General features: G+C 38.1%; 2 protein-coding genes across 3 annotated transcripts in view; one reads left to right on the top strand and one right to left on the bottom strand.

The window, feature by feature from the left end:
* The first annotated feature begins 18 nt into the window (after positions 1–18).
* LOC117913813 lies at positions 19–9,187 on the top strand. Its single transcript, XM_034828864.1, has 6 exons — positions 19–338; positions 7,475–7,669; positions 8,151–8,267; positions 8,398–8,547; positions 8,641–8,699; positions 8,894–9,187. The coding sequence occupies exons 1-6, from the start codon at positions 102–104 to the stop codon at positions 9,027–9,029; spliced, it is 894 nt and encodes a 297-aa protein (XP_034684755.1). The 5' UTR covers positions 19–101; the 3' UTR covers positions 9,030–9,187.
* A 29-nt stretch (positions 9,188–9,216) lies between these two features.
* Positions 9,217–10,772, bottom strand: part of LOC117913812 (transcription factor tau subunit sfc1-like) — a 38,480-nt gene continuing 36,924 nt past the window's right edge. For both annotated transcript variants that reach the window (XM_034828860.1, XM_034828861.1), the window contains one exon: positions 9,217–9,581. The gene's annotated coding sequence lies outside the window, so the exon portion shown is untranslated. The remainder of the gene's footprint in view (positions 9,582–10,772) is intronic.

Here is a 10,772-nt window from a genome sequence, read left to right as displayed (position 1 = left end):
CTCTTTCTCTCTCCATATCTCGTGCTTGTTTTCCTAGAAAAAGAAAAAGGGAAGAGCAAAAGAGAGGAAAAGGTACCAAGAAAATCGGCGAAGGTGGTGGGATGACAACACCTTTGAGGCTAATGTTGCCTCTAACCACCGCCGCTACCACTGCCACCTTCAGTTTCTCTTCTTTTTCTTCCAAATCCCTAATATTCTTTCAATCACCAAGCCCTAGTCTCAGTTCCCCTAGCCCCAATCCCTTCAACCCCTTCCCTTCCTACTACTCTTTTTCTTCTTCTCAATCCCATCGCAGGTGTGTTCCAGAAAAAGGATCCACTCTTTCATCAAGACACAAGGTATTTCCCACTCTCCACACAGATATGTTCAAGTTTTTATGGTATTTAATGGATTTCCGAGAATTCGGAGAATTAGGTCTTGTTTGTTCTAGTGGTTGATATACGAAAATCCTTTAATTTCAATTTGGGGTTTCTTAGGTACCGTTTGATTAGCATTTCTGAAGTGATTTTGTTGCTGAAAATATGCATTGATTTTACTCTGTAAAAATGGCAGAAAGCGCTTTAAAATTTTGATTAGATAGTAGCTTAGTTTTTTAATGGAGATCCTATAACAGGGGCTACTTTTGTATGCTAGTGAATGAAACATGGGTTTCCATTATATTCTGTGTTTGTGGTTCCACAGAAAAACTTGTCCCATGAGGATTGTGGCATTAATTCGTGGTGGGTTTGATGCCAGATCAAAGCTGCTTATAAAATGGTCTTAAACCTTCATGAACTATGCTTCTTACCATATGGCCCCAAATAGTTTTTATAAGGTTCTAGTTTTCCCTGTATAATATATATATATAAATCTTTTTGGTCTAAATTCTTTTTTTCAATAAGCAATGAGAATATAAAATATATTGGAGGATCCAAAAAAGAGGTTCCAGCCAAGTATATCTGTAATAGACAAGTTCCACCTAGACCAAAAGAAAAAGGGAAATTTGAAAGAGTTGTTGGCTTTTCTGGAAATGTGTTTCTTTTCATGAAAAAAATGGAAATATGTTTGTTTCCATGAAAAAAAAAATGGAGACAAATGCATTTGCTCGGAGTTGTTGAATGAAAGAAGAAAACAGAAGTTATAATAAGAATAAATTTGAAAAGGTGCTTAACAAAAAATATCTGAGGAAAAAAGACAACAAAGAACATGAAAGGCTACCAAAATGGGCCTTGTGTCAGCCTACAGTTGTAGGCAGAGGGCTGACCTTTCACACTGATTTTCTCAGGTGGTTACAGTTTACATTTTTCTTTTAAAGATTCCTTTTGTTGGTACAAACATATTTTTGGCTGATTATTGGGGATTTCCTTGTGTTCTATTCTATGCGAAATCTAGAAATGGGTTGTTTGGTGATGTCATTCAAGGGGAGTAGGGTTATTCAAGATAAGCAATGATAATAATTCGTTGTTGGGCAATAAGGAAGAAAGACACAGCAGAAGAGAAAAGAAAACTTCCTCAAGGGAATTTTAGATTTTGTTTTTTTTTTTTGATAGGTAAAAAGCAAAATATAATATAAACTGTGCTCAAAGGCAAGCAAAGGGAAAAGAGAAAAACAAACCACAACCTAATACAAAATCAATGCCCTAAAGTTCTAGAAAAACATAGGGCACCCTTACGTCCAACTTGCAGCCAAAGCCAAACCAAATCTGCTAACTGTTGACTGAATAAAGCCTACATCTCTCCTACCCAAACTTCTAGCCACTCTTCACAACTCTTGCTTGAACACTCATAATCCACTTTCTACTGACCCTTCTAACTCCTCTCTTTTCCGCTTGATTGATTGTAGTTAATCAAGCTCTCCAACTTTCGAAGCTCCCTATCAAAACGAGACATAGACAAAATTCATTGACTCACCTCTCAACAAGAAGACAAGGCCTTACCTGTGAAACCTTATGCTTCACACGAGAGCATCATCTGCAGATGGCACTCTTACGTTAGTGATTTGTGGTGTCGTTAGGAAGCAAAGGTTTAAGGGAAGCTTCTGAACCACACATCCTTCACCAAACAGCAAAGGAAGCCTCTTAAAAGAACCTTTGGGTTGGTTCACGAAAAGATCATACAAGCCCGCTATAGGACTGGCTTGACCTGAGGCAAAGGGGGGCTCCTCTTCGACCAAAAAGGAACGGGCCAAAGAACAACAACCCAAGGGAAAGGGCTGGTCCAAGTCAAGAGGCACATAGAGCCTCCCACCTCTCGACCTGTAGGAGAAAGAGGCCTTGATATTACTAGGCCCATCGACCCAACTCAAGCCAAAAAAAGGAGGCCCAGGGACCATTCCCTCAACTAACCCATTAGCCTCCAAATATCTATTGTAGGCGGAAAAAATTATGCCAATTGATACTTGGGCAACATGCAAACACTCCTTGGGTGGTCCAATCTTTTTGCACGCTTCTCACCCTCAACCCCACCCCACCCTCACATGGCCTCCCCTTATGATCATTCTCGACCTTCATCACCCTGCAAGCCTCCTACACCGGTGGTATCTTCCACCATAATTGTATGCAAAGACTAAAAACGCTACCACCACATGTAGGATCCTAGGGACCCTTCTTCCATTGTAGCTTACTAGAATTCTAGCCCACTGTAAATGGTGTCTCTTTGTTGTATCTACATCCACAACCACAAAACTTCCACAAGCATCATCCACCCTCTTAAAGAAATCATTACCCTACAAGCAATGACAGCCCATTCACTCTCACCCAAAATGCTTTTACACAGGCCCTTTCCTTGTAACAACCAGCTTCAGGGCTCCGCCACTCCAATTGCAATCTCTTTCCTTCAAAAGAGCAAATGCCCATACACCACACCCTTTTGGCATCATAGTCGTTCCCAAAATCAAACAAAATGAGGGTGCCTCCCTACATTACCACTTGAAGATTTCCATTCAGCCTCTAGTTGATTCTAGCCCAGGATTTCATAGAGCTCAACTTTGGAACCTCAACTGCAGGGTCTACCCAACTACCCACCAAACAATGCTTCAAATGCTCCACATTAATCTTTAAATCCTCCCTCCCAAACTGGATCCAAATTGCCTCACCCAATTCCTCCTTGCCTATGGATGCCACATTTGCATAAGAAACACCTTTGCTAGGGGTATCTTTTGCACACACCCTTAGATGAAGACCATCTCCTTAGGGCTCCTTCACAAGTATGGACACTAGGGCAACACCTATACTCCTAATTCACTTTCCATGGTCTTCCACCTCCCTAGAACACCTCTAACACTAACAGAACAATGCAAGAAACAACTTGCTCTGTTGCTACAAAGCTCTAGCTTAAAAACTCTCCCCACTTCTTTCCAATCCATCCTAAAATGCTTTTTGGATGAACTGCCACAACAAAGTTCAACCCCCTCCAATATCATAACAAGGCCTCTCTCACCAAATCTGATCCACGAGGAAAAACCTCAACTCCTTTCCACAATCAGACCAACTTCCTAATATTTAACTGTCTCCTTCAAAATCTCAAAGGATTTCGAATCCACCCCAAACCAGCACTTACCCCCTATTTCTCCATGAGAACCTAGCTCCATTCTCTAACCAAATCTTTCTTCACATCTTAAAGGAGTTTAGGTTTGTTGCTTGAAGCACATTAAATCATATTGAAGAGAAGAAGAAGAAGAAGAAGAAGACAACAAAAGAAAAAAGATAATAGAAGAGAGATAAAGGAAGAAATAAACAAGGAAGGGTGCCAAGTAATCTTCCTTGAGATGATAAATGACAGAGCAATAAGATTAAATTGGTAGGAAGAGAAGAGGAAAGAAGATAGAGAAGAATAAAAATTATGAGACAAGGATAGAGAGCCAAAGCTATTTTGTAGCCATATTTGGAGCCTTAGTGTATGCTCATTTTCCAAATTTTAAAATACCAAAGAATGCCAATATGTGTGTGTGTTTTTTTTTTTTTTTGATAGGTAAAACAGGGAGTATGTGTTAAAAGGAAACGCTCAAATAGTGCCCCAAAGTATACAAGAAGTATACACTGGCCGCTAAAGGGCTTAGCCAAGTAAGGGAAGAAGAGAACAAAAAAAATCACTTGCCCTCAATTAGAACTTAGCCAATCAATGAAGCTAATAAGAGAACTAGGGTCCGCATCTACAAACTCCCTAGTCCACGACCATAAATTACAAACAAAAGAGTTTTTCATCATTTGGACCGATAACTCCACATTATTTTTTTTTATCAATAAGCAAAAGAATTGTATTACCAAGAGGCGCTAAAATAGTGACTCACATAATTACAGTATAGAGACACTCACCCTCTTACAATTGGACTCAAAACAAGAAGGAAAAACAAAAAACCTTCTCCCTCATCACAAACCCACCTAATCAATAAAATCTATTAAGGTCGAAGGACCATCTTTTATCTACAATTTGATCTCCGACCAAAGTAAATACACAAAAGAAGCTTTCAGCCTTTGGATGGACAACATGCTATCTTCAAAAGCAATTTTATTCCTTACCTTCCAAATGACCCAAAACAAGCATAACGGTCCCACTTGCCATCCAAAGCAAGAAAGTTAGAAGGACCGATAACTCAACATTATCAAAAGCAAGAAAGTTCCTTTCTTTCCAAATGGTCCAATAGATACATAACGGGGCAACTTTAAAGGCTTTTTGTGACCTTTACCTAAAAAAGACTCATGCCACCCAAGAAGCGTCTCTTTAATCGAAGAAGGGAGGGCCCGAGACACCCCAAAGAGAGTAAACAACAGTTGTCAAAGAATCCTTGTCTTTTCACAATGGATAAGAATGTGATCAACGGTTTCTTCTTCAAAGTGGCAAAAAAAACATTTGTTTGTCAAAGAAAGCCCCTTCCTCTAGACAAGGTCCAAAGTTAAGGTTTTCCCCCAAGTCGCCTCCCAAGAAAAAAAACCCATCTTGGGTGGCACACAAGAACTCCAAATGATGCTCCACAAGAACAATAAAGGATCACTAAGCTCCAAAACGGAATAAAGGAATTTGACTGAAAACTTTCCACTCTTCAAAACTGTCCAAATCATTATATCTTCTTCATCCCTTAACACCCTTTTTGCTTGAAGAAATAGTAAAAAGCGCTCCACACTTTCCACTTCCCAATCATTAAACGACCTAGAGAAGCGAGGAACCTATCCACCCCCATCAACTGTTGAGTTCCACACATTTGTCACTCATATGTCCTTAGAAACAGCAATGACAAATAAGGAGGGGAAGGAAGCACAAAGTGACTCGTCTCTACACCACTTATCCTTTCAAAATTTCACTCTCTGACCATTATCCATTGAAAAAGATATTCTACTGCTTAGAAGATCCCACTCCTTGCTTATGGCTTTCTAAATGCCAACATCATGCCCATCTCCCACCTCACAAAAGCGCCACCCCCCTTCATCTCCATCATACTTCTAGCTAATAGCTTGCTTCCAAAACGCCCCTCTCTCATTGGAAAAACACCAACTCCACTTACAAAGGAGGGCTTTGTTCATCACTAAAAGACACCTTATACCCAAGCCCCCTTTTCTTTTCCCTGAACAAACCGTCTTCCCCCTTGCTAAGTGGGGTTTTTGCACAAGAGCCCTACTGCCCAACAGAAAATCCCTTTGAATCTACTCTAACCTTAAACCAACCAGCCTTGGCATGCAAAAGAGTGACATGAAGCAAATCAACATACTAGAAAGGGTGCTTCGAATCAGAGTAAGTCTTCCTACCTTTTGAGATGTACTATCTTTTTCACATGGCTAACCTCTTAGGAAACTTTTCTTCCATCCCATCCCAAGCTGTCACATATTTATAATGGGCCCCCTATGGAAGATCCAAGTAAGAGGAAGGAATAGCTGCCACCTTATAAACCAACTCTAAGGCCAAATCATGCAGATTCTCCACACTTCCCATAGTAATTAACTCACTTTTCTCCAAATTGATTTTCAAGCCTGAAATGACCTCAAATCACATAAGCAACCAACTCAAATAAGTGATTTGATTGTGCAATGCTTCATAGAAAATGACAATATGATCCGCAAACAATAAGTGAGAGATCTGAATCCCATCTCCGCCCCTGCCCCGACTTCCATTAACAAGAATAGAGAACTTTGTTGTTGAAATGCACCATTTTATCCAACAAATTTGACTTGGAGGTTTGGAGATTGACCTTCCTTTTTTTTATTTATCATAAACAAACAAATGTATTAATTGATAATAAAAACATGAGAAAAATGAGAAGTCCTCCCCATGATGTACAAATCTAATCAAAAGAAACTAAGAAAACCTTCACAAAACAATGATGGTTATACAATAAGGACAAAAGACTTATACAAGTATAACAACACCAACCCCTATAACCTAACCCTAATATGTACAAATCGAGAACCAACTAAGCTAAATAACACTCAAAGAGTAGGGTTTAAAAATGTCTGTACAGTAAGCCCAAAAAGAAACATAGATATGAAGCAAATCCCACAACGACTCTGACGTCCTCCAAGTGTCCTTGAAAATCCATGCGTTCCTCTCTCTCCACACAGTCCATAACAGAGAGAGACATGCGATCCTCCTACGGGCCCTACCTCTAATTGAATTCTCAAAACACTTGAAGGAGATCATCATCATATTACAAATACTGTCTGGCGGAAGCTACTCCAACCCAGTCTATGAAAAAATCTTATGCCACAATCCCCTTTGTTGACTCCCCTTTGTTTAGTTTGGACTATTTGGAAACAATGATAGAAGAACCTTTGAAGGTTTAGACAATTAAAGTTGTGGAAATCCCTTCCCCAAAATATTTCACACTTAGTCCAATTGCTTGGTGGGAGTTGATGTTTTTCCCCTTCCCTTTTTTGTAGACTTTGTAGATAGCTTGAGCTTGGTTTAGTGTGGTAATGTAATTTGTTTGCTTTTGTTTGCCTTGGTGTGCTTGTATACTACATACATACTGGGTTGTATCTCCCTATTTTTTGTTAGGTTCTGTATTTATATGCACTCGTAGTTTTCATATTAAAAACAAAAAACAGGCCTTCTTGGACTAGGAGTCTTCATTCTATATATGTACAGTGTTCTTTCTAATAAGATTATTGTTTACTCAATAAATTAATTTTATTTATCAATACCTTCTCTGTTTATTTCTCAAGGAATAATCTTTACAGTTAACCTGAATACAGAATGTAGATACCTTTTATATTTCATCAACATGTGTCCAACTGAAAATAGTTTGGCTTCAAGGCTATTTGAGGCAGTTTTAAATATGTCCGTCTCTTTTACTATCTAAAACCAGCTAATAAGGTGATGAAACAGATTTGAAGTTCCCTGAAGACTGCTGTATGTCAATGGTTGTGTTTTAAACATGAATACTTTTCCACAATCTGCACATCTCAACGCTCATGTGAGCCTGAGCTTATTTTATCACCCCTTTCTGGGCAGTTGGTTTTCCCTAATGATTTACCACTGGGGCGGTGTTTTTCATGTACTGGTATAGTGGATTTGTGGACATATGAGAAAAGATCAAGACGGGGGTAGTTGGAGGGATGAAGAGGAGAACCCAGGGCGTATTTTTTGTTCTGACGAAGAGGTTGCCAGTCAAGTTCCAACTCAAGCCCAATCCCTAGTGGAAGGGTCAGGGGCGGTGCTGGTATCAGAGTTTAAACCTGTTCCTGATGTGGATTATCTGCAGGTATGTTAACTTGTCTTTTTGCTTTGAGGTTTCCTTTAGAGTCTTATGTGGGGGAGTGGATCTGTTCTTCAGTTGACATATTGTTATCCAGTGATTTATTTAATTTTTTATTCTGCCTGGGAAGGTCCCATAGCTGAGTAAGCCATAATGATCTTGTATATATTGGTCCATTCGGACCCAAAAGCAAATGCCTTCCATGTACTTTACTACAAAGTGAAGATTGGGATGATTGGATGACCTAGACAATCTGATTTACAATTTTATTTTTGTGGTTTTCTAAAACAGATTTCTAACAAAATCTTCAGAGGATCTGATAAAATATGATCTGATTGTTATTGGTAGGTCTTGGATTGCCAAAACTGTGCTTACAGTGTGGCTCTTAGTTGCAATGAGCAAGCATTCTAGGTTTTCCCCTTTCTATTGATTTTTATGAACATCTTATTGTGGATTTTAAAGTTGCTATGTGCGAATTATTTTGCAGGAGTTATTGGCCATCCAACAACAAGGGCCAAGAGCTATTGGGTTCTTTGGGACAAGGAATATGGGATTCACACATCAAGAACTTATTGAGATTCTCAGCTATGCTATGGTTATAACTGTATGATGCTGTAACTTCTATCAGTATATTTTATGTCTAACATTGTGGGTGCTTATTGAGCCCAACATGCTGCTGGGACTCTCCATTTTCATATTCATGCTTCTGAAATTCCTATGATTATTTCCTACAGAAAAACCACATTTTTACATCAGGAGCATCTGGCACTAATGCAGCTGTTATCAGAGGTGCGCTAAGAGCAGAGAAACCAGAGCTGCTTACTGTAATCTTACCTCAGAGTTTGAAGATGCAACCTCCTGAGAGCCAAGAACTACTGTCTAAAGTAAGACTTTATCATAATTGCTATTGTTTCATGCATCATTTCTTGCAAATGTGATAATCATATTTAGAATGTTTTTCTTTTCATGATTTTCAGGTGAAAAATGTAATAGAGAAGCCTTACAATGATCATCTTCCTTTGATAGAAGCCAGCAGGTTTGTAATAGCTTCCTAAAGCATTGGTCTTTGAGCAAATGATGCCTTTTAGGCATACTCTTTTTTCTAGTACAACGATCATCTGCCTTTTTCATGTTATTTAGTGATTTGATTTATTTTTTCTTTTTCATTTTTGTTGCTAAATGCTAAAAGGGGTTTTAATCTCATAGTGCCTTTCTGTGACAAAACTGCAGGCTATGTAATATGGACATCATTTCACATGTACAGCAAGTCATTTGCTTTGCTTTTCATGATAGCAAGCTTCTCATGGAAACATGCCAAGAGGCCAAAAATCTCCGGAAAATTGTGACTCTCTTCTACCTGGACTGAAGGACACAACTTTTTCATCTGTTTATACAATCTAAATGGCTTTCATTTGGCTTGTAAATTTTCATTGCAGAATGTAAAACAGAGAAAAAAGAGGGCCCATTTGAACCTCTTCCTTTAATTCCAAAGGACAATATATAAATGCAATTTTGATTTGTTCATACTCAACTCTCAAGGTTTTCAATAATTATTCCCCAAATGCCCTCGCATTGATATTATGTATGGCTCTCAAAAACCTGGGTAGCCTTTTTTCCTTGATTGTCAGTTCTCATTACATAAAAACTGCAAAGAAGATACATGGATGCTCATTATGTGAATAAATCAGCCCTTCATGAGAGACCTAGATAACTTTGAGAATAACTAATGAATAAATACATAAATGTTCATCTTTAGAAGTTAGATAAATATATTTATACACATGAATTAGCCCTAATTACTTAAACAAAGCTTCAGCTTCTCATCATCCGAGTAGTCTGCACCTATACCAAAATTTCAATCCAAAAGACAGCTGGAAAAAGCTGTCCTTGAGATTATGAGGATGCTTAGCTTTGGCACCTACATGATAGTGAGCAAAATTGCATCATGACAAAGTTAAATCAAGGCGTAAAAGCAAACTTGATATTCAAATTCAACACAGGCAAACTCTGAATACAAGCTTAGATTTTCACCAGCCACCTAAGTGCTTGACATGAAAACAACATGCTGTCAATTGGTGTTGCATCTTAATTACTCTATACAACAAATTATTATACATACAATACAAGAGCAGTTTAGCTATTTTGCGAGTTCTTTTTTGTTTTGTTTATTGTTTATTTAACTAATTCGAAACCTTTAAGTACAACCTAAAGTAGACTATGTCTTAAAGATACTTCCCCGTACATTATCAGCATAGACTATAGCCAAAAAGATACACTGCAAAAGGTGTACATGCTCAGGGAAGAAAAAAAGTTTCCAACAAAAGAAACCAAGTTCTTAGCTCCTTGCTTGGCTAACTAATCTGCAACTTGATTAGCTGAGTGAGGATCACAAGAGGAGCATCCCACCTTACTAGCAACATCTAGAATTGTCACAAAGCCAACTATCGAACTTCCATGAGATACTTTAAGATTAAAGAAAGCATTCAGAGGTTGACTTAGACTTTCTATTTTCTCCTCCATTAAACAAGCATGGCTTTCTACACTGCTCAGACTCGCATTTATGTACTAATTGGAATGAAGAGAAACTACTGTACATCTTTCACATATTTAAAAACACATTAACACTTTCCTAGGTAAGTAGGAATCTGGAAGATAGGTGGAACACATAGATAAAGAAGACAAGTATTTACTTATACAGATTCTAGTGCCCCTGCATGTTTTTTATTTTAATATTTATTTTCAATTTATGTGAGACAATGGAAAAACTCATAAATGAGATTCTAATTCTATAATCAATGAAGTATCTTCATAAAATATAAGTGTGTTTATATATATAGACACTTAATCTTTCATGTGCTAATAGTGAAATTCTTGTGGCACATAATCTTCTAGTTCTTTCGATTTATAGACACTTAATCTTTCATGTGCTAATAGTGAAATTCTTGTGGCACATAATCTTCTAGTTCTTTCGATTTGTACACATAATATGGGCAAGATAAAAACCGATTCTTGACATGATATACGTTTTGACAACCATGCTCCCACCTAACATTTTGAGCTGGTAAATTTCAAGACTCTGGGCACTCACACTGATCCAGGAAGAAAACTA

Source organism: Vitis riparia, chromosome 5 (assembly GCF_004353265.1).
Source record: "Vitis riparia cultivar Riparia Gloire de Montpellier isolate 1030 chromosome 5, EGFV_Vit.rip_1.0, whole genome shotgun sequence".
NCBI lineage: Eukaryota > Viridiplantae > Streptophyta > Magnoliopsida > Vitales > Vitaceae > Vitis > Vitis riparia.
This window is presented reverse-complemented; position numbering and strand designations above follow the sequence as displayed.

What these genes read in the sequence shown, in the direction of transcription:
- LOC117913813 (XM_034828864.1), top strand. Translation starts at nt 102, where the DNA reads ATGACAACACCTTTGAGGCTAATGTTGCCTCTAACCACCGCCGCTACC. An exon ending in CTCTTTCATCAAGACACAAG is followed by an intron (nt 339 to 7,474) that starts GTATTTCCCACT and finishes GTACTGGTATAG; the next exon opens with TGGATTTGTGGACATATGAG. An exon ending in GCTATGCTATGGTTATAACT is followed by an intron (nt 8,268 to 8,397) that starts GTATGATGCTGT and finishes TATTTCCTACAG; the next exon opens with AAAAACCACATTTTTACATC.